At 43.9% G+C, this 24179-nt stretch overlaps 1 protein-coding gene across 3 annotated transcripts in view; it reads left to right on the plus strand.

Moving 5' to 3' along the window:
- Window positions 1-23127, plus strand: part of LOC141141037 (epoxide hydrolase 1-like) — a 50281-nt gene extending 27154 nt beyond the window's left edge. For 2 of the 3 annotated variants that reach the window (XM_073628699.1, XM_073628700.1), the window contains 8 exons: window positions 6751-6955; window positions 11945-12125; window positions 12676-12903; window positions 13092-13221; window positions 16855-17069; window positions 19382-19490; window positions 19609-19734; window positions 22488-23127. In XM_073628699.1, coding sequence (XP_073484800.1) covers window positions 6751-6955; window positions 11945-12125; window positions 12676-12903; window positions 13092-13221; window positions 16855-17069; window positions 19382-19490; window positions 19609-19734; window positions 22488-22695 — 1402 coding nt within the window. In that variant the 3' untranslated portion in view covers window positions 22696-23127. Of the gene's footprint in view, window positions 1-5024; window positions 5043-5223; window positions 5331-6750; window positions 6956-11944; window positions 12126-12675; window positions 12904-13091; window positions 13222-16854; window positions 17070-19381; window positions 19491-19608; window positions 19735-22487 lie in introns of those variants that run through there. The other variant, XM_073628698.1, reaches the window with a different exon arrangement.
- Window positions 23128-24179: the final 1052 nt, after the last annotated feature.

A 24179-nucleotide genomic window follows, 5' to 3' on the forward strand; every position in this document is an offset into this window, starting at 1 on the left:
AAGCATCCTGACTCCACAAAGTCATAATCCATAATATTCCATAATGATTCCTGTAACTTGACACAGTTCAGTAGTATTTACCAGTAATTCTTGGGATCTGGCAGCTGTACAGGTTTCCCACTTGTATGAGTAGTAGTGATGTAGTGCTGAAAGTCCTTCTTGTTAGGCCTGCGAATGATCACACAGTCTGGAGTAATGTGTCGGCCATAGTCCCAAGTTTGTGAAACAGAAGAGTAACTTTCAGCATACCTTGGAGATAGCGTTTTAATATCAAGGTTCAGAGGGATCTTGAGAAGGCTTTGAACGGCCCCATCCAACCACTGTGCCTTCTTCTTCTGTATCTCCTCCTCCAACTGAACCGGAACATATGGATACAAATAGCCATAATCTTCAGCCACTTTCTTGATAATAATGCGGTGTAACTTGGACAGCCAAGGCAGTGTCTTAGGGTCTCCACACCCGGGAAGAACCCATGCATCAGGGGCAAGTTGAACTGGATGCCCAGCAACAACATCGGGTTTACAACTGAACTTGGTCATTTGAGTTGGCTTAGTAACAAGGATTTTAGGAACCCAACTCGCCCAACGATCTTCCTCAAAGGAATTAGTAAAACACAGGCGTGGCGCTGCACTGGCAGACAGTTCAATCTTCACGCTAGTAGCTTGCACAGGAAGAACCTCATCTTCCCCTAAATCACATGCCTGCTCCTCTTCACTATCATCTCTTTACTATCAGTCCACTTTCCAGTCCAGGATAAAATGTCCGAGAACAGTTCAGAAATCCGATCGGATGGTATATCGGAAACGGATATAGTGGAGCACTCTTCAGTCCGGAGCAGGTTGCGCTTTGAGCTAACATCAAAGGGCAAAGCAACCTTATCTCCCTTACTGGCCACTGGTATCACAGCCCCCACTGGCACACTACTTTCACCCATTTCAGGCTTACCCGACTCCGGTGTCTTTCTCCCAGGAGGTTCCATCATCAAGGAACGCAGGTGGGCCTGACCACGGCTTCGAAGGATAACTGGAGCGCAGTGCCCTGGAGCAGCCACAGAGATGAGAGGAGCAATTTCTCGCACAAGCCGGGTGATAGCAGGGGGACTCTCGATGCTGTCCCCAGCTGGGATGGCGACATTCTGATCCCAATCCACTTGTAGTGTCTGCAAAGGTTGGGCTGGTGAGACTACCTCGAGCAAGGGTTCCCCGCAGTGTCCACATACAATCCAAGGCTGCAGATGCGTGGCCAAACCAGAACACTTCCCGCAGATCAGACCCAAAGTCTCGTAGCCTCTGGCCGTGTACAAGGCAAGGCTACCCTTAGGTGTGTACCATTCTCCGGTGTCAGTCAGAATGCCCTTAGGCCCACTCAGACCAGGGCCAACTCCCAGAACACACACCTTCCAATCCGACATGGTATCTCCAAACTGCGCCATCTTCTCCATCCAACAATCGGATACACCTGGCAGCACTTCCTTATCCACCTCTGCAGAGCAGTATCTCCTCCCCCTGCCAAGGGATTGGTGTATAGGCTCTTGGAAAACTTCAGCGCCCAGGGCATGCCAAAACTTTAATGGAGTCCATTTTAACCCCTGCAGCACTGACGTAAAGTGACAAGACCAGGCTGACACTCTCCCATGAGCAATGAGACATGTTGGTTCTTCCCCACATTGTTGGAATGCACAATGACACAGTCTATGTGCAGTAAAGATGTTACTTGCCACCTTCCCACGGAGCCAGATGAAATCCCAATGTAGCTGTAGCCGGTTGCTAGGGGCGACCGCTGCAGGAATAACGCCTTGGCCCCACGTTAGGTCCATTTACTGTATGTAGAGTGGATGTCTGACTAATGACTGGATGGGTGTGTGCGGATCGACTACATGTGCTTCAGATCAATGCATAAGGTAATGGGCAGTGTTCATTTCATCCTCGGCATGTTTGCAGTGACAAAAACGAAACAAAAATTACTCAGAACTTTCGCCAATTGATGCAAACGATGATGAAAATCAATTCCAATTTTCATCAACAAAAAAAACAGAATGAAAATGTGAGCGAGGGATGTTTACCCACATGAACTTTTGGTTTCCTCGGAGCTCTGATTGTAAAGCCTGTGAGTGTTTCCTCTCCCAGCAAGCATGGTAGCGATTGTAGCATGCTTAGTGGTGTGGTGTGCTTAGGACTGTGCAAATTACAGGCCTCCTCAGACCACCATCCAGAGCACTGTGTACATTACAGGCCTCCTCAGACCACCATCCAGAGCACTGTGTACATTATAGGCCTCCTCAGACCACCATTCAAAGCACTGTGTGCATTACAGGCCTCCACAGACCACTGTCCAGAGCACTGTGTGCATTATAGACCTCCTCAGACCACCGTCCAGAGCACTGTGTGCATTAAAGGTGTAGCAGAGTCTTATACCTCTCCCAGTCTAATGAGAAGCTTCAAGGCCAAAGACAGCTGACATCCTTCAATATGTAGTGAGTTGTGAGGCATAGTGTGTGCAAAAGAGGTTTTATTTCTTTTAACAGTCCTTTTTATATTTTGCAAGGGAAAGAGGGTTAGGGCCAGGGCACCCTTGAGTAGTTACAATTTCAATTGGCAGACTCTGAGACTTCAATAGGAGGACAGCCGTACAAGGAAAGGCCCCAGCAAGGTGCCACTTCTGCGCGTGCAGGTTTGCTGTCTCTTATGGCAACAGTATCTAACAGTTCCTAATACAAAGTTTAACAGTTCTCTCAGCTTCACTACAATGTCCACTTGTAGCTCTTCAGCCCCTTGAGCTCCTAGTCTCTCACTGGACTCTCTGATTCACTGACTCTGAATCCCGTGAGCTCCTCAAGGCTTTTGTGGTGGTATCTTCCTCAAGCATCACCCACGCTGCGGGTCCCTAGCTTGGCACACCAGATACCTTTTAAGCTTCACCCCTGCTAACCAGCTATATTCCTGGCTGGACACAAAAGACTTCTCTGCAAGCTTCACCTCCGCTGGTTGGGTCCCTGACTTGATCACCACCTGAAGTTTCCTGATTCTCCACCATGCCCGTTTAGTGAGAATACTGCTCTGGTACTTGCTTCAGTTACTCACTGTGGTCCCTGGGAAAGGTGGTTGGTCCCTTAATGGCAACAGCTTCCCTTCTACCTCCGACCAGGACAGGTTCTCCGACCTGCAGAACCATCACTGTTGGTTGGACTGCAAGCCGCAGTCCCAACCCTGTGCTGCCCTCTTACTTCTGGATAGGCCCTCACACAGCCTGGGAGCCAGATGCCCCCCAGGACAGGCCCAATCTCCATCCTAGCAGCACGGAGCATACAACACATGTCCACCCAGACAGCGGTCCAGGTGGCACAGAACAGAGATCACCTGACTCCACCCGAATATATAGGTTTTCCCAGCAGGCCAAGGGATTCAAGAAAACCCCTGCCCATTGGCTGAGATATCCCATATACCCATAACTTGACCTTGAAATATCCTTCTCCCATCTTTTGCCACCAAGTGCCCGACCACCTAGAGGCAGAAGAGAAAAGTACAACAAAGCCAAACTTAGGGAGAAATCAATGGATCTTTAACAACTATCTACAGTAGCTACCCTTGACAAGGAATTTGGTGAGGAGCTCCCTGACTAAACCCCAGGGCGCTACACAGGTCTTCTCAGACCACTGTCCAAACCACTGTGTGCATTATAGGCCACCTCAGACCATGGTCCAGAGCACTGTGTATATTGCAGGCCTCCTCAGACCACTGTCCAAAGCAATGTGTTCATTACAGATCACCTCAGACCACCGTCCAGAGCACTGTGTTCATTACAGGCATCTTCAGACCACCGTCCAGAGCACTGTGTACATTACAGGCCTCCTCAGACCACTGTCCAAAGCACTGTGTGCATTACCGACCACCTTAGACCACCGTCCAGAGTACTGTGTGCATTACAGGCATCTTCAGACCACCGTCCAGAGCACTGTGTACATTACAGGCCTCCTCAGACCACCGTCCAAAGCACTGTGTGCAATACAGGCCTCCTCAGACCACTGTCCAAAGCACTGTGTGCATTACTGACCACCTTAGACCACCGTCCAGAGTACTGTGTACATTATAGGCATCTTCAGACCACCGTCCAGAGCACTGTGTGTATTAAAGGCCACCTCAGACCACTATCTAGAGCACTCTATGCATTACAGGCCACCTCAGACCTTTGTCCAAAGCACTGTGTGCATTACAGGCCACCTCAGACCACTGTCTAGAGCACTGTATGCATTACAGGTCTCCTCAGACCACCGTCCAAAGCACTGTGTGCATTACGGGCCTCCTCAGACCATTATCCAGAGCACTGTGTGCATTAAAGGCTACCTCAGACTGTCCAGAGCACTGTGTGCTCCATTACAGGCCTCCTTAGTCCACCATACTGTGCACTGTGTGCATTACAGGCCTCTTCAAACCACTGTCCAGAGCACTGTGCATTACAGGCCTCCTCAGACCATCCAGAGTACAGAGTCTTGTAACAAAACTTTGTTTTTGTTTTTTAAATAAAGATTTTTTATAACAACTAAATCTGTGTCTGTAGATTGTTCAATCCTCAATAACATAAATAATAACATGTTATTAGATTTTTCCTCCAAGACTATATAATGAGTTTGGAAAATCTAGAGAAATGCTTAAATAATGCATTACAATTTATTTAAACCTATTCGATTTTAGTCGACTAAGATACGACTAAAAACGAAATGCGTCAGTAACATAGGTCCAAGAAGTGTCTTTCCTGGATTTTAATATGTGCAGTGGATTGGAAAAGACGGATCACTGTTGATGTGGGTGAGCTTATTCTCAGCTGTTTGTAAGTGTACAACTGTTTTATAACTGGAATAAAAAGATTTAAAAAGGTAATGCGCAAGGCTGGTGCAAACTCTCTTTTTGTTTTGTTTTTTTAGTGTTCTGATATATAAACTAGACACGTATCTATTCTGTTGACCAGGAAGGGGTTACCCCTATGAATTGTCCAAGTGTGACCATGTGAGTCTGGCTGGCTGTTATCCCAGAGGTGGGAAGAGGGATGGAAGGCAGCATGTAACATTCAACCTTTTGTAATTGAAGAGGATTGTCTCTGCTATATTTTATATATCATACTTGCTCTGTAATTCTGTGATGTGTCTATTCTTCTCGGGGTTATTGATATTTTAGTTTATTTGTAATATTTATTTTTGTCTAACACCATCCTTCTCTGTCCCAACACACAGAGGCGGAGAGACAAGAGGCTGACGCTCTATGACCTAGAGAGCCACGGGGTAAAGTCCCATCAGATCAGGAGGGCGACATGTGGAGACAAGTCCTTGAGAATGGCAGGTAAAGGGAAAGACAATGTAACAATATACAGGCAGATCCACTTGTAACATTGTAATCTGTGGGTTTCCTCTTATATATAAATTCATAATAATACCTCCTGGAGATGTACATTGTACAGTTCATGGTTCTGGAAGAGGACAATGCTCCGTCAGGTTCCTCCTCTCCCAACCTCCATAATTTCAGCAGAAGACACCTTACAACAGTCATATCCAGTATGACCTCTTTGGGGGAGGACCATAGGGCCTGTCAGGTCAATTCCCTGGGTTGATATATTCCTATATCTTCCTTCAAGCTGAACTCCAGGCAAAAGTTTAGGAGAAAATGATCCAGTTATCTATTTATTAAAATAACCATTAAAGCTGAATCCCAGGCATGAATATTATTACATAGTTACAGTTTGGACTCATGTAACCATGTATAAACCATATGTGTGGGATCCCTCTAGAACGGCTCTTTTCAACCTTTTTAACATTGAAGAACCCTTGAAATAACTTTCTTGTATCAGGGAACCCCTGCTAATAATTACAATATCTACAGTTCCCGGCCCATTAGCTTGTTGTTCAGTTGGAAGACCACCCTCTCCCCTTACAGGTAGCTAAAACAATCATTGGTTTCAGTGATTATTTAGCTGAGAGGCAGACATTTCTCCTTGCCCAAGGAACCCCTAGCAACCTTTTGGGGGAACACTAGGGCTCCACAAAACCCTGGTTGAGAATGGCTGCTCAAGAAGATGGAAATCACTGCAGTAGGCACTGTGACTCCAGTGGTCTCCACTCTTCACTAACTTCCAGCTTGGCACAGGAACTATTTTTTAGATCGCTTTGCATTCCCTAAATGCCTGCAGAGTGTTCTGTAACTAAACAAGAAGAAGAGGTGGGGTGGTGACATCACCCTCTCTACCTCATCCCATCAGAGAATGCTTGGCATTCTTTGAAAAAATGCACAGCCATCTCTGAGCCCGACAGCCACTCAGCACGGGACCCGCAAATGTTGTGCCCCTTTAAGATATTGGCTTTTTTTTGTGACTTTTTCATCATGGCCTGAATGCTGACAGCAAATAGGGTGAATACTGGACAACGTATTATAAGCAAAGGAATAAAGCGGTGGTCGATCGGGTTGCCCATCAAGCAGGTAGACTGGCAAGCCAAATGAGAAACCACTTCATCAACTTTACTTTACAATATGTTGTTGAGTATTCACCCTATTTACTGTCAGCATTTAAGCCCTGATGAAGAGGGAGTGTTGAGCCCCTAAACACATTGGCTTTTTCTTATGACTTCTCATATCCAATAAAGATGTATTAATCTTAAAAATCCACCAAACCTTGTACATAAAATCTTCTCTCCATGTCCCTCTAAATGGTCCATTTCTCCTTCTATAGTGGTTAATGTTGAAATTCAGTCTGTCTGTTTCTTTACAGGTCGGCCTTCAATGAGCACTGGCCGTACAGCGCTCTGGTTCCAGTTGGGATTGGCGGTGCCGCACTTTGCTGGCTATTATGTGGGCGCCAAAGGAAGACTATAGAAATGGGGGATGGATGGTGGGGACACGGAGGGAAACCCACCAAGAAAGAGGATACCAGAATTAGTTCATTCCAGGTGGAGGTATCCGAAGATGTTATAAAGGTAAAAAAATGGAACCCCCCAATAGAAAATGGCTTTATTAAGCTTCATAAGACAGAAAGTCAGTGCAAAGTATTGTAACCCAAGATAACCAAACAGAAGTCGTTTTTCATTGTTCTGGCTGCTGCATTAAAGCTCAGATCTGATCTGATCAGTAATTTGTGTCTCTGCCCTTCCCACAATGGAGATATTTCTTGCAGTAGTTTGTGTCTCTGCCCCTTCCACAATGGTGAGATTTCCTGCTGTAGTTTGTGTCTCTGCCCCTCCCACAATGGTGAGATTTTCCTGCAGTAGTTTGTGTCTCTGCCCCTCCCATTGTGGTGAGATTTCCTTCTAGTAGTTTATGTCTCTGCCCCTCCCACAATGGTGATATTTCCTCAGTAGGTTGTGTCTCTGCCCCTCCCACAATGATGACATTTCCTCAGTAGTTTGTGTCCTGCCCCTCCCACAATGGTGAGATTTCCTTCAGTAGTTTGTGTCTCTGCCCCTCCTACAATGGTGAGATTACCTGCCGTAGTTTGTGTCTCTGCCCCTCCCATAGTGGTGAGATTTCCCTCTAGTAGTTTGTTTCTCTGCCCTTCCCACAATGGTAATATTTCCTCAGTAGTTTGTGTCTCTGCCCCTCCCACAGTGGTGAGATTTCCCTCTAGTAGTTTGTGTCTCTGCCCCTCCCACAATGGTGATATTTCCCCAGTAGTTTGTGTCTCTGCCCCTCCCACAATGGTGATATTTTCTCAGTAGTTTGTGTCTCTGCTCCTCCCACAATGGTGAGATTTCCTACAGTAGTTTGTGTCTCCGCCCCTCCCACAATGGTGAGAATAACTGAATAGATTGTGTCTCTGCTCCTCCCACAATGGTGAGATTTCCCTGCAGTAGTTTGTGTCTCTGCCCCTCCCACAATGGTGAGATTTCCTGCAGTAGTTTGTGTCTCTGCCCCTCCCACAAATAATATATTTTATGCAATTATTTTTCATAGTAAAGGTGTCTCTAACAGTTGAACTAGGTTGTCTAGGAAATATTTTACATATACGCTTGTGCCAACGACATTGGCTCATGCGCACTGAAGAAAGGGCATGATCGTACCATTTCTAAAGGGCCCGTGCTGTGACAGTCGGCTCCCGCGCGGGAGTGACATCATGTGACTCTGGACAGTCACAGAGACGGAGTCCGCGGCCCCAGAAGGAAGAGGGGTGAAGATGAATACGGCCACCAGCAGGGACATCGCGGGCTTTGTTTGAAGGTAAGTGGCACATAATGGGTTGGTATGCAGGAATTATGCTCCATTGTTGGTGTCAGTGAGCAGAATACAGTGCTGAACCTTGGATTACGAGCATAATTTGTTCCAGAAGAATGCTTGTAATCCAAAGCACTCGTGTATCAAAGCGAGTTTCCCCATAGAAGTCAATGGAAACTCATATAATTCATTCCACAGTGACTTCTATGGTATGCAGTACCGCATGTGGCCAGAGGTGGGGAGGGGGGCACCGGAGACACTCAGAAACAGCTCAGAGCCGCTCGGATGCTCTCAGAAACACTCGGAGAGGCTCGGAAACACTCAGAAACATAGTGTTTCCGAGTGGCTCCGAGTGCATCCGAGCGGCTCCAAATGTCACCGGCGTCCCCGCACCTCTGGCCAAATGCAGTACTGCACACCGCAGAGGCTTGAATCCTGCTCGTATTGCGAGACAACACTCGCAAACCGAGTCAGAATTTTAAAAAATAAAAAAATAGCTCATATTGCAAAACGCTCGTTAACAGCGTTACTCGCAATCCGAGGTATTACTGTAGTGTATCCTGTCAGCGAGATGAACGGTGCCTCAAGGGCCGCATCTGGTCGCTGGGCCGCAGAATGGAGACCACTGATCTAGAATAAGTCTATAGAGCATTTTGGGATCATTTTTTTTAACAGAGTTGAAGTTATGATTTTTTTGCACATAAAAAATCCCACATGGGCATTCTTTGGGGTTGATTTACTAAATCGCTTCAGAGCTTAGTAAATGAGGTAATGCTTCACTTTGCAAAAAATATCAAGTCACATTTAAGGAAAAAAAATAATATTTGCTTGCACATGATTGTATGATATAAGTCAGCAGAGCTTCCCCCTCATTTATAATCTCGATGACAACTGCACTTGAAGAGGTGCAACTCAATTTGCAAAGTGCATAGTGTATTTGCCTTTAGTAAATACACCCCATTGTCTCTCATAGCAAATACCTGGACAAACACAATAAGATGTGGAAACTGTGTCTCATAATGGAAACCCCTCATTGAATGTCTCATAAGACGAGCGTGGGTCACTTTACCTTTTCCTCCCCTAAGTGGACTCTACTCTCTTCCTCCTCATCACTCCCTCATTTCTAACTTTACTTCTGAAGTTAAATATAGTAGGGATAAGATTTATTACTAGCTCTCATTAGCTAGATAACTGTAGATTGCACCCTGCTATCTCACTATGAACAATAAAATTCATTACACCCAGGGGATTTATTTAAGCCACCGTTTTACTTACGTAATATCATTCATTGCGGCATTTGGACGTGTAGCCTACTTTTTGATGGACTCATATCTGCTTTGAATTGTAAATTTAAATGGTAGAATTTTACAACTCTATTCTTGTAGCATCATATGATATAAAGCTTGCATGCTTGACTTCTGATGCGACCTTGTACTCATGGTGAAAAATGAATAAAACGTTACCTGTAGTGTATTTTTAACGCTGGAAATCTGGCCAATGTTCAAAAATGAAATGTCCCTGAAACTAATATTATTATTTAATCTGAGTATTATAGAGCTGAGGAGTAAGTGTGGAGTTCAGAATCATTCTGGAGGATTTCAGGGCGGTGAAACAGTTCTCACATAACCCCCTCCTCCTACAAAAAATAATTGGTGTCAAGATGTGGATCACGGTGGCACAGTGGTTTCCTGGGAGGATAGTTGTAGCTCCAGTGTCCACCAGAGAGTGTCTCCCAGGAGCCAGCAGACTTCTTCACTAATCAGTTTTCACCTGATGATGGCTACTGGGAGGGTATTGAGGTCCTCCCCTACTAAGTGCTTCTTGCTCCAGTGTTTTGCTTGCTGTCAGATACTGCTAGCTGTTGTCCTGCTCTTGCTCCTGCCCTGTTTGCTGTACCCGGTATCCTGCTGCCTCGTACCTGCTCCCCCTTGTTCCTGATCTCATTTGCTTTCCGCACCTTCAGTTTCCCCTGCTTTTCAGTGTTCCCCTATCTATATGTATTTTATATAGTTAGTTGTTAGTTAGGCTTTATGTTTGTTAGTTATTAGTCAGGCATTCTGTCACTGTTTTTTTTTTTTTGTTCCCTTATTTCTTTATGTTTGTTGTGTGCTGATGTTTGTGAGGATTTTGTTTCACTGTAAATAAATCTCACTTAAATTGAATCCACCGGGTTTATATGTCACCCCAAAAATTATCCAGGATTTACCCAAATTCCTCCTCACACTGTTGGAAGTGTGGAAACGAAAATGCTGATTTCAAACATATGCTGCTCTATGGTTCAAGCCTTTTGGGCAGAGGTCACGGGCTTCATCACTACTCTTTTTTTTTTTTTTCCCAAAAGATTTTATTAGAATTTTCCATGAAATATACAGCTGAATACCTCAAATTGGGATACAGGTTACATACATGATAAGCCCAACAATGGCTCACAACAAGTTGCGGACAGCAAAATTGTCTAAAAGTCAAACTAGAGCTATAAAGAACACTATACCATTACAAACAATGTGCAAGGTCCAAGAGTGTAGTGGCTTCTCTCATTAAACATTTGTCACATTTCAAATTAGCCTACTAACATTTTCGGAGACCATCTGAACCACCTGGGGGGGCCCATTCGTAGCAACCCTGTATTACCCAATTTTGACTTCTTGGAACGGCAACCTGGAGATCAGGACCGGCCCAACCATTCGGCTCCAACCTCCAGATCCTAAAGGGTTCAGAAAACAAATAAGAGAAAGAGATCAGAGAAGATAAGAGGGGGAACAGGGAGGGGTGAATGAAAGAGAAGGTGGGGACTGATAGAGGGGGGGTGGGGACCCACCTGCTACCCCCTCCGTCTACTGTTTGCAGTCTACATCAACAAGGTCCTCCAGGATCCCGGGATGAACCGTCTGAGATCACCTTGTGTCTAGACAATGAATTACATGCCATGTTTTAGCAAATCCTGATATGATTGGGAGTTTTTGAACGTGATCCACGTCTCCCATTCATCGCTACACTAACTTCGATCCACATCCCCCCTGAGTGTGTCAGTTTGCTAGCTGGGCCTGGTGAGCTCCTTAGCCTACCGCCGATCAATTAGGACCCTTATTGGACTCCTGTTGTTTTACACTAGGAAGGCGCTGCTTCTAAAATGGAAAAAAACAGAAGTGCCCTCTCTAAATATATGGAAATCCCTGGTCAACTCAGCAGTACCGCTCTACAAAGCAGCTTACCTAGCCAGGTGCTGTCCAGCCAAGTTTGATAATTTGGCACATTTGGATAGAATCAGATACAACCAACGCCACACAATAATGTCCAGATTCCCTCATTAGACAGTACTGACAGGCCGATACATAGATAGGGCAGCTATGCCACTATTGCCCTTTTGAGTTATTTTTGTAGAACCTCTCTTCTCCCACAGTGGAACGCCTAGAGGTGGATGTCTAAATTTAAATTTAATCCTCATCTTAACTTTCTCTTACCATTCAGAGGACACAAGCAGTTTAGGTTTATTGTTGTTTTTTTATTAACATATATGACCTTTCTGGTTTGTATTTTATGTATAAGTCTGAGCCGGGGTATGCCCAGAGGCTCTATATTTGTAACCCTCTATTTTACTTGAAAACTCAATAAAAAGTTAAAAAAAAAAAAAAGTACAGGTATACACAATCTGGTCCCAGTTTTCTGGGTGTAGCCACCCAGATCTGAGCATCTCTGATGCTGATTCCTGACAATTGGATTTGGTGAAATAATCAGTGTTTGTCATTTTGTTATTCCAGAGCTTTCATGATCGTCTGGACCGCACCCGCTACTTCTCCCCACTGGAGGATTCCCAGTTTCATTACGGGGTGAATAGTGTAACATTGAAGAAGGTGGTCTCATACTGGAGGAATACCTTTGATTGGGGCAAACAGGTGGAAATTATCAACAGATACCCCCACTACACCACCAACATTGAAGGTGCATTCTTTGTCTTCTTCTTCTTCTTATTATTATTAGAGGACATGTTCTTCTAATGTTGTGAAGATAAAGAAATATAGTAACGCATCTGAAAATATGAAGTCCTCAACTTTTTTTGTGTTGTAAATGGAAGAACTATGGGCCCACTAGAAAAAGATAATACATAAAAGCGCCTAAAGAGGGACTTTTTTTAGTATATAGCAATAAATAAATGTTAGAAACAGTATAGAAATAGGGTTTCTGACTGTTGAATGAAAATATAGACTCTAATGATATAAAACTCCCACAATGCTCGTGGTAGCCATGGACCATGTCATCCTTGCCTAGGCTGTAAATGACATGATGGAGCTCCGAATGGCCTTTTTTTACTTATGGCAAAAACAAAAATCATTCTTTTACTGAAAATAACAAATTACACAGATGATGAATAATAAAGTGTAGAAATGGGTCAAGTCTACGCTAAGGGATGCCAGTGACTTCATGCTCGAGTATTTGCTATTCTTCCCTGGTTGCACCTCTGTTTCATGTAGTTTTATGTGTCCCCATGTAGGTCTGAACATTCATTTTGTTCATGTCAAGCCTCCAAGGCTCCCCGCTGGCCAGAAAGCCATCCCTCTGATGATGGTTCATGGCTGGCCGGGTTCATTTTATGAATTTTATCGGATTATTCCACTTCTGACCGAGCCGGGGAAGCACGGCTTGGACCCCAGCTTCACCTTTGAGGTCATCTGTCCCTCTATTCCTGGATATGGCTTTTCAGAGGCACCACATAAGAAAGGTGAGCTCCTTCTCTGGGTAAAGATGAGGTACTATCAAGGACTGTATATTGAAGCAATGGACCAGTCCAGATATCATATCTGTGCAGTTTGTTCCAAAATAAAATGGTGGAAGGGGGATTGGGGTTTCTGCTTACACTGTTTTAGTTGCTGGAAAGAACAACTGCATATCTCAAATTTCCCTGCACAGGTTTTAACGCCATTGCCGCTGCACGAATCTTCTACAAGCTGATGCTGAGACTGGGATTTAATGAGTTCTATCTGCAAGGAGGTGACTGGGGAAGCCTCATCACCACCACCATGTCCCAGATGAAACCAGAGTAAGTACACAGTGCATTTGTAGCTACAATTAAAGGTAATGTCTAAAAATAAAGCCTTGTTTGGTTTGGGCCCTTTCATGCAAAAACATGTATGGTGGCCCAAATAGACAATTTACCATTTTTTGTAGAAAGCCCTATGATGTACATGGTACATATTTTTCTTGACAATGTGGCTAAACTTTGACGACTCCCAATAATCTACTTGACAAAAAAAAGGCGAGGAAAGAATTTATTCCAGCAATGGCAATGATGCCACAGTAGAAAAAGAAAGCGTTACTCCTTTAAATGAGTGTGTAGCTCATCCAAATTATAAATAATGTCCGTCACTACATATTCAGCATCCAAACACCATGCTCAGGAATAGTGGACTGACATTTCTTCTGTCATTCAAAATGATGTGCCTCACCACGTGCAGTAAAAGTGCAACTCACCAGAACCTCTTGGCCAATTCAGGCCTATCAAGCCCTTCTATATATTCACCAAGGGAAAAGGAGACAAAGGGGGTTCACCGACTTGACCTCCAATCTTACCATGGGCTTCAGCAATTAATCTCCCTCATGTTCAATAAATAACGAGAGCCAGGAAAGGATAATCTCATATTGTAGCATGCGTTCCACAGACCGGAACTCGATATCAGGAAGTGACATCACTGGCTCCCGGATGTAACAACACCGGTCCCGCCTCACCACGTTTCGCACAAATGTGTCTTCAGGAAGCCCCAATCCATTTTATTCAATAAATCTTACTACATAATGAGATTATCCTTTTCTGGCTTTTTTTGTTGTTGAACATGAGGGAGATTAATTGCTGGAGCCCATAGTTAGATTGGAGGTCCAGTCGGTGAACCCCTTTTGTCTCCTTTTGCCCTGGTGGATATATAGAAGAAATGGATAGGCCTGTACTGGCCAAGAGGTTCTGGTGAGTTAGCACTTTTACTGCACGTGGTGAGGCACATCATTTTGAATGAAAGAAGAAATGTTCCTCCACTATTCCTGAGCACGGTGTTGGGATGCTAAATATCTAATGACAGACATTATTTATATTTTGGATGGACTTTTTTGATTTTTTTCTGATGCAATATTTATATATTTGTGTTTTATGAATGTTTTTTGCACTTGTAAATTAATTACTATTTGTATATTTTTACAAACTCATTTAAAGGAGTAGTGCCTACTTTTTCTATTGTGTTGCTTTTTTAAGTGTTATATACATTTAAAGGGGCAGCTGCACTTTGGTATATTAGAGGTGGTTTGGTCACATGTTATTTAATTGTTTGGGATGGAAGCCCTCTTATATAATTTTTTGAATGGCAATGATGCAACCGAAAGAATAGTTTTGGATTTTATCAATTCAGCGATCAAAATAAACATAAGCAAAAGGCGAATGGCTCTCAGCTCCTCACAACAGATGGAACATAACAAAGATCAACTCGGAGAACAATTCCAAAACAAAGGTTGTGATTGTAAAAAAAGAGACACTTCTTGGCCCTAAATGTTCCTTGATCTACAACGTGTAAGATATTTTCAGTGTGTGTATCTGGAGCTTGTAATTTATGTAGATTTTTCTTGAGCCTGATTTGGATCTAGAACTTACAGCTGTAGAGTTTTTTTTTCATCCCCAGAGCTTTCTTCTGCTGAGCCCATTTATAGATGCAAAACTTGCACGTTATAAAGTTCTTTATCACCAGAACCTTACTGTACCACTAGAAATTGTGTCTAAAAAAGCTGTCCTTCACTTGGGTTCCTAGAGAAACCTGGAGATTATATGTTCTAAAGTTCTTCATCAACATCATCAACATCATCATCATCATCATCAGTGCTTGGTTATAGTTCTAGGACGTGTGAGATATAAATTTCTCCTTCATTTAGGTTCTTATATAAGCCCTGGAGATCATATGTTCTATAGTTCTTTATAATCAGAGCCTGGTTATAGCACTACAACTTGTCAGATATTAAGCTCTCCTTCCATCTATATTCTTATATACGGTAAATCTGGACATTATGGGGTTAATTTACTAAAACTGGAGCATGCAAATTCTGGTGCAGCTGTGCATGCTGGCCAATCAGTATATAACTCAGGCTTTCTCAACCAGGGTTCCTCCAGAGGTTGCTAGGGGTTCCTTGAGCAAGGAGCATTTTCTGCCTTTAACATAAGCTCCCATTGATCTTTTTAGCTATCTGTAAGAGGGTAATTCTTCCCAATGACCACAAGTGTAAGGAGCATTCCTTCCAGTGTCCATCACACTAATGTATCATGAGATGTAGATATAGTCATTTTTAGCAGGGGTTCCCTGAGACAGGAAAGTAATTTCAAGGGTTCCTCTGTGTTAAAATGGTTAATAATGGCTGATCTAACTTCAACTTGTTCACCTAAGCTTTGACAAAAAAAAAAAACGGAAGCTGATTTCTATGCAGAGTTGCACCAGACATTGCACTTTCCAGTTTTAGTAAATCAGCGGCTATTATATGTTCTATAGTTTTGCATCCTCTGAACCTGGTTACAGTTCTACAACCCGTGAGATAAAGGACACATTTTCAGTCTAAGGATAGGTAGATCTTGATCAAAGGAACCTAAATACAGACCTGTAGCAACAACATTCTTAGATTACATGGGGTCCAGTGCAAACATTTTATTATGGTGAACCTTGACCCCCCCATGTTACAAAAGTTAAAAGTTACTAAAAAAGCTACAAGTGTTCCTTGGTATAGGAAGAGAGCCATGTTACTAGAGTGATATCAATATTGAAAAACGCACACCACTAATCCGATGTCATTTTAGCAGGGAAAGACTAGGCCTGAGTAACAAGCACACCCAGCAAGCCTTTTCATGGTAGTGACAGATTGCCATAGGCTAAAGAAAGTGCACCAAGTTAAGTTATAGCTAGGCATGATGTAAGATCGGTGTTTGCAAAGGATATGGTTTATTGTGACACGTCTTCACATGTCTCAACATCAGCTTACTTTGCAGCTCTCTGCATCTGGTCACATGACACCTCAAAGCCATTAAGAAAGATGGTGCTGGAAGGCTTCATTCTTGGTAGATGCTGTGATTTCAGGTCTGGTAGGAAGTGGGTAACTAGATACAGTCCAGCTTGTGTCAATGTCTGCAAGTCACACTCTGATAAATGTCTGAACGATGAAGTATCTCCACTCAGGGACCCCTGCTCAACATATCTTATCATTACTGGTCCAGGGGGCAAATGCCCCCTGCTCAGACCTCCCCTAAATATTAGTGATGGGAAGACATTTAACCAGGGTGATGGCTTATCCCTAGGGTGAGGCATCCTCACCAAAGTTAGTGTTCCCATTCTAATAGAACCACTGGTGCCATCTCAACAAACTGGTGCCATGAACAGAGACAGGGGAACTGGAGAATCCAAATACAGGGTTGCTCCTCCATTACCTCATTCCCTTTAGATACAGCATAAGCAGCCACACCTCCCATGAATGTTGTTCAGTAGATGGGCAGATGAACTATGTTCCCTGTAAAAAAATATTTCCCCAACATCTGGGTCAAGCAGTGTAAAATCTGATCTGGTTCACATAAATTCCCTGTATGTCCTCAGATTATGTTTAGCAAACTTGGACTGTGATAGAACATGGACTGTTTGAAGTATTTTTCTTTGTCTTCCAGGTCAGTTAAAGGACTTCACCTGAATGTAGTATTCCACAATAAAGGCGGGTTAGGATTGATCATTTCGCTGCTTCTTGGGCGCTACCTGCCATGGTTAGTGGGCATGACGAGAGAAGATGTCAAGCGCCTCTACCCATACGTTGAGAAGAATGTGTACTCTCTGTTACGGGAGATGGGATACCTCCACATTCAGGCAACCAAGCCTGATACTGTAGGTAAAGAGCTTTCTATTATCACATATGTCTAAACTAAAAGATGAGGAATAACCAATGTGTTCTATAACCAGACCAATCACCACCTTGAGTGACTGGCCCAATATCAGCAAGATAGGTGTAATTTATTTCCGACTTAGCTGTTGGTTGAGACAACAGCTTTTTCTTTAGATAAGAAAAAATCTCGGATTAGTTGCAGAGACTATAAATATTGTAATCCAAGAAAACAGGGCAAGTCCATATTTTGGCATGATGAGCTCATACAGGTCCTCACACTTCTCACACGTCTCCTGGTTGATGTAATGGATCATGTAGGTCCTCTCACACTACTCCTGATGGATGTGTTGGGTCATATAGGTCTTCACATCAGTGCTAGCTGACATGATGGGTCATACATGCCTCATACTTATCCTGGTTGACATGATGGCTCATACAGGTCCTCAAACTATTGCTGGTTGACATGATGGGTTCAAACAGGTCCTCACACTTCTCCTGGTTGTGATGGGTCTTGCAGGTTCTCACACTACTCCTGGTTGATATGATGGGCCATGCAGATCCTTATTCTACGCCTGATTTACATGCTTGGCCATAGAGGTCTTCACATGACTCCTGATTGACATGATTATCCATATAGGCCCTCACACAACTCCTAGTTGACATTATGGGTCATACAGGCCTCACATTATGTCTGGTTGACATGATGGGTCATACAGGTCCTCACACTATTCCCGGTTGAAGTTATGGGCTCATAAGGTTCTTACACTACTCCTGGTTTATGTAATAGGCCATACAGGTCCTCACGCTATTCCTGATTGACACAATGGGCTCATACAGGTCCTTTCACTAGTAATGGTTGACATGATGGATCATGCAGGTCCTCACACTACTCCTGATTGATTTGTTGAATCATACAGGTTTTCACACTACTCATGGTTGATATAATGGATCATACAGGCCTCACACTATTCCTGGTTGACATGATGGCTTAATAGAGGTCCTCCCACGACTCCTGATTGAAATGATGGGTCATAGAGATCCTCACACTACTACTGGTTGACATGATGAGTCATGCAGGTCCTCAAACTGCTCCTGACTGACATAATGGGTCATACGGGCTCTCATACTACTCCAGGTTGACATGATGGGTCATAAAGGTCCTCACACTACCCCTGGTTGACACAATGGGTCATGCAGATCCTCACTCTACTCCTGGTTGACATGATTGGTCATACAGGTCCTCGCACTACTCCCGGTCGACATGATGGGGATCATACAAGTCTACACAATACCACTGGTTGATATGATGGGTCATACCGGTCCTCACACTACCCCTGGTTGACATGATGGGTCATGCAGATCCTCACACTACTCCTGGTGTATCCACATGATCCACATCCACATGAATCCTTACTGACATGATGTACCATAGAGATTCTCACAGGACTGCTGTTTGACATGATGATTCAAAAAGGTCCTCACACTACTCCTGGTTGACATGATGGGTCATACAGGTCCTCACACAACTTCTGATTGATGTGCTGGGTCATGCAGATCATCACAATACTCCTGGTTGACATGATGGGTCATGCATGTGCACAAACAGCTGGTTGACATAATGGGTCATACAGGTCCCCACACTGCCACTGGTTGACATGATGGGTCATACAGGTCCTCGCACTACTGGTCGACATGATGGGACTCATACAAGTCTACACAATACCACTGGTTGATATGATGGGTCATACCGGTCCTCACACTACCCCTGGTTGACATGATGGGTCATGCAGATCCTCACACTACTCCTGGTTGACATGATTGACCATAGAGGTCCTCACATGACTCCTGATTGAGATGATGAGCCATAGAGATCCTCACATGACTCCTGGTTGACATGATGAGTCAAACAGCTCCTCACTCTACTCCTGGTTGGCATGATGAATCAAAAAGGTCCTCACACTACTCCTGGTTGACATGATGGGTCATACAGGTCCTCACACAACTTCTGATTGATGGTTGACATGATGGGTCATGCAGTTGCACAAACTTCTGGTTGACATGATGGGTCATACAGGTCCCCACACTACCACTGGTTGACATTATGGGTCATACAGGTCTACACACTACCACTGGTTGACATGATGGGTCATTCAGGTCCTCACACTGCTTCTGATTAATGTACTGGGTCATGCAGATCATCAGACTACTCCTGATTGACATGATGGATCATGCAGGCACTCAAACTGTTGGTTGACATGATGGGTCATACAGGTCCTCACATTTGTCCAATATTCTGTAAATGTTTTGCCTCTCTCCAGGTTCTGCTCTGAATGACTCGCCTGCTGGACTGGCTGCCTATGTCCTGGAAAAGTTCTCCACCTGGACCAATTCGGACAATAGAGCACTGGAGGATGGTGGGCTGGACAGGTCAGAAACATCACATAACATTATCTATGGAACAAAAAAATCGAAATCTCTCTTTATGCATACTATTTCTATAGGAAAAACCTACAGGATAAATAATGTATAAATGCTTATTTTATAGGAAATACTCTTTGGATGACCTTCTCACCAATGTGATGATATATTGGGTCTCAGGCTGCATCACGTCTTCCATGAGGTTTTATAAAGAAAACCTCACCCGTGACTTCCAGACTAGTCCAGCTGCAAGGTTTGTATTTATTAGATCACCCAAATGCCAATAGCTCATGGAGAACGTTAGAAGGCAACAGAAAAATAGGAAAACAATTTAATGAAAAATAGATTACAGGTCCATTAAGTAGTGGATGGGGATGGATTATTTTTGTAGAATATAGCCAATTGTGACTCCTTCGACATCCTGTGTGGCCTTGAAACGTTGCACTTATTCTGTTGTGATGTGATTTCTCCGCAATGAAAGAATTGGACAGCAATTCAAGACCCATGGTGTGCTGGAGAACATGTGTATTTAAAGCCAATTGAACTCTCAGTTTAAATCAACTAATCAGGTGCACCGAAACAAAAGATGTTCAAAGTCTTAGGACCCATTCATGATACGAATTGCATTTGATTCACACAGGAAAGTACCGTGTATTCCTGAGCAATACACATGCAGTTCTGTGCAGTACGATTTCAGCCTATTCATTTTAAACAGTGGCGGTCGCTCATGGAAGGTGCAGGGGCGTCGCCCCCCTAATCCATGCGTCCGGTCCCTAATCTACATGCAGGGTGTCAGGTGCAATGTTTTTTTTTTTTGAAGCACGTGATTAGAGCCTGAGGCTCTAATTGGCTTAAAAAAAGGGTGGGCTTGGGGCGCAGAGCACTGCGCCCTGAGCCCACCCAGTTGTGTGACATTCGTGAATTAAAGTGGTTGTAAACCCTGTTACACCACTTGAACCTACAGGTAAGCCTATTATAATAAGGCTTACCTGTAGGTACTGTAAATATCTCCTAAATAGGGTTGGCATCTGTCCAGGATTCCCCCGGACAGTCCTGGTTTTGAATCAAGTGTCAGGGTTTCAGTCCCCCTGAAACCCAGACACATTTTTCATACATGAATGTGGCTTGGAACAGGGCCTGACAGGAGGGTGAGGGGGCACTATGCGCCCAAAGGTGTCCCTGGTCTGTTATACTATATGGTATACTAGAAAAAAAAAAATCTGTGCACTGCTAAAGTGTTTGGGTTTGGCTTGAAGAAAAAGTGGCAACCCTACTCCTAAACCTGCACGTTTTAGGAGATATTTACCAAATACGCTTGTGCCGACGTAATCGGCGCATGCGCACTGAAGAAACGGCTCGCTCATGCTGTTTCTTCAGCAGCGTGCAGTGACCGGCAGCTCCCGCACACATACGCAGGAGTGAAGTCATCGCGGCTCCAGCCAATCTTAGCGCCGGAGCCCACGAACCTGGAAATAACTCCGGGAGACATGTCGCCGCTCACATCGGTGTGCGGGGGCCGCTGTAGCAGCTTCGATGTAAGGTAAGTATTTCAGAATGGGCTAGTATGCGATGCATACTAGCCCATTATGCCTTTGCCTTTGTTTGAGTTTTTTAATTTTTTTATTTTTATTTTTGGGTTTACAACTACTTTAATATTCGCTAATGTCTTCCTGCTTATCCTCCTGGCCAATCAGGAAGTGAGTCCTGAGACCCGAATGGCCGGGAGTCTTAAGAGGAGAAGCAACGACTGTTCGTCTGGAAGCCTGGGGCGAGGGGGAGCCTGGAGAGGTGCCGGGTAAGGCCGTACTAAGCGCTGCCTTTCCGTCCGATTGCCGCCTTCTCATCTGTCTCGAGCGCGCGCGCGGGGGGGGGCAGGTTGTTTGCCGCCCCCACAAATATTAAGCACCAGCCGCCACTGATTTTGAATGTGCTGAAATCGCACCAAAAGTAGTGCATACAATACCATGGGAGATGCACTGCAACTGAATCGCATGGTACTTTTGTACCATGTGATCCGGTGCGGGCAAACGCTCTGCATTTGTGACCTGCATTTGGGGGTGTCGGCATTTCTCCTGTGAACATTACATTACAGATAGTTTTCTAAAGGCTACTTTCACACTGGGGCGGACTGTGATGGTAAAGTGGTGCTACTTTTAGTGCCGCTTTACCATCATTTTAGCGGCGCTATTCAGCCGCTAACGGGCCGCTTTTAACCCCCGCTAGTGGCTAAAAAAGGGTTAAAGTCACCGGCAAAGCGCCGCAAAACGGTGCTTTGCCGGTGGCTTGGCAGCGCTGACCCATTGTTTTCAATGAGCAGGAGCGCTTTAGGAGTGGTGAATACACCGCTCCTACAGCGCTGCAAAGATGCTGCATGCAGGACTTTTTTGACCGTCCTGCAAGCGCACCGCTCCAGTGTGAAAGCACCCGGGCTTTCACACTGGAGAGACAGGAGAGGCTCTTTACAGGGGCTATGCAGGCGCTATTTTTAGCGCCGTAGCGCCTGTAAAGCGTCTCAGTGTGAAAGCAGCTTTACCGTAGAAAAGCCAGTCCCCGGCCAGCATGATACAGAGAAAGACCCTTGTGCTCCAAGTGGAAGCAGTGGTCTCTATGCAGAAGTCTGACATGTCCTATTCTGAGACTATGGTGAATTCATACAGATATTGTATCATGTGATACAAAAAAGACGCCACTGCCACCATCTATAGCTGGCCATTGCAGTAAGCAGCATTGGAAGGCTACATAAGATATAAACAGGACCAAGGATAAATCCAAGAGAAAAAAAACAAGCTTACCAGTGGTACCAGGGTGCCGTGGCGAGGCTCTGTGGCTCAGGCATGCATTTGCAAATACGTGCAGACTAAACCCCTGCTTTTAACGCATACTGTTAGACAGGTTTAATTGGTTGTCTGCGAGCTGGTCGGTAAGTAAGCTTGTTTTTTTTTCCTTGGATTTATCCTTGGCCCTGTGTATATTGAACCACGTGACTCTGATGTCTTTGTATTGCAGGACCCCTGTGTATGTCCCCACCGGCATTGCTGCCTTCCCATGTGAGCTGAGGCACACCCCCAAGGTATGGGCCAAAGAACGACACAAGAACATCGTCACCTACAACTACATGCCCCGTGGAGGGCACTTTGCTGCCTTCGAGGAGCCTGAACTGCTCGCCCGTGACATCCAGCAATTTGTTTTCAAGGTGGAAAAAGGAACAAAATAGAGGATAGGACCTGTAACTCCACATGTGCCGCCCAAAAATGTCTACAAATTGTAGTTAAACTCTAAGCAGAAAAAAACAAAAAACAATGAATGCCATTGTGGTCATTCAAAAATAATTTGATTTAATATCTTTAAATGTTTTTTTAATACAAGAGGTGTAAGTATCTGAATCTGACCTGGCATGAGCCTCTTGCAGTGCCCTTAACCACCTCAATACAGGGCACTTACACCCTCTAGCACCCTGCCCAGACCAATGTTCAGCGCTCTCACATTTTGAATGACAATAACTCAGTCATGCAACACTGTACCCATATGAGATTTGCATCCTTTTTTTCACACAAATAGAGCTTTCTTTTGGTGGTATTTAATCACTAGTGGGTTTTTTATTTTTTATGCTATAAATAAAAAAAGACCGTAAATTTTGTGAAAAAAACGCCCTTTTCTTTGTTTCTGTCATAAAATTTTGCAAATTAGTAATTTTTCTGCATAAATTTTGGCCAAAATTTATACTGCTACATAGCTTTGGTAAAAATAACCCAAATTAGTGTATATTATTTGGTCTTTGTGAAAGTTATAGAGTCTACAAACTATGGTGCCAATCACTGAAAATTGATCACATCTGATCAGGCCTTCAGTACATCAGGTGTATCTCATTTCTTGAGACACTAACAAGTCAGGAAAGTACAAATACCCCCCAAATGTCCCCTTTTTAGAAAGGAGACATTCCAAGGTATTAAGTAAGTAGCATGGTGAGTTTTTTTAAGTTGTAATTTTTCCCACAATTCTTTACAAAATCAAGATTTTTTTTTTTTACAAAATTGTCATATTATCAGGTTATTTCTCACACACAGCATATGCATACCACAAATTACACCCCAAAATACATTATGCTACTCTTCCTGAGTATGGCGATACCACATATGTGAGACTTTTACACAGCCTGGCCACATACAAAGGCCCAACATTGAAGTAGCACCTTCAGGCGTTCTACGAGCATAAATGACACATCTAATTTCTCAACCACCTATTACACTTTTGAAGGCCCTGGAGCACCAGGACAATGGAATTACCCACAAAATGACCCCATTTTGGAAAGCAAACACTCCAGCATATAATCTATGAGGCATAATGAGTCTTTTGAACGGTTCATTTTTTTCCAGAAGTTTTTGGAAAATGTGGAAAAAAAATGAAAACGCATTTTTTTTTTTTACACAAAGTTGTCAATTTATAAGATATTTCTAACACATAGCATGTATATAGCAAAAATTACACCCCAAAACACATTTTGCTACTATTCCCGAGTATGGCGATACCACATGTGTGAGACTTTTACACATCCTGACCACATACAGAGGCCCAACATTGAAGTAGTACCTTCAGGCGTTCAAGGAGCATAAATTACACATCTCATTTCATTCCTACCTATCACACTTTTGAAGGTCCTTGAGCACCAGGACAGTGGATTTACTCACAAAATGACCCCAT

This window comes from Aquarana catesbeiana, linkage group LG04, assembly GCF_042186555.1.
Source record: "Aquarana catesbeiana isolate 2022-GZ linkage group LG04, ASM4218655v1, whole genome shotgun sequence".
NCBI classification, from domain to species: domain Eukaryota; kingdom Metazoa; phylum Chordata; class Amphibia; order Anura; family Ranidae; genus Aquarana; species Aquarana catesbeiana.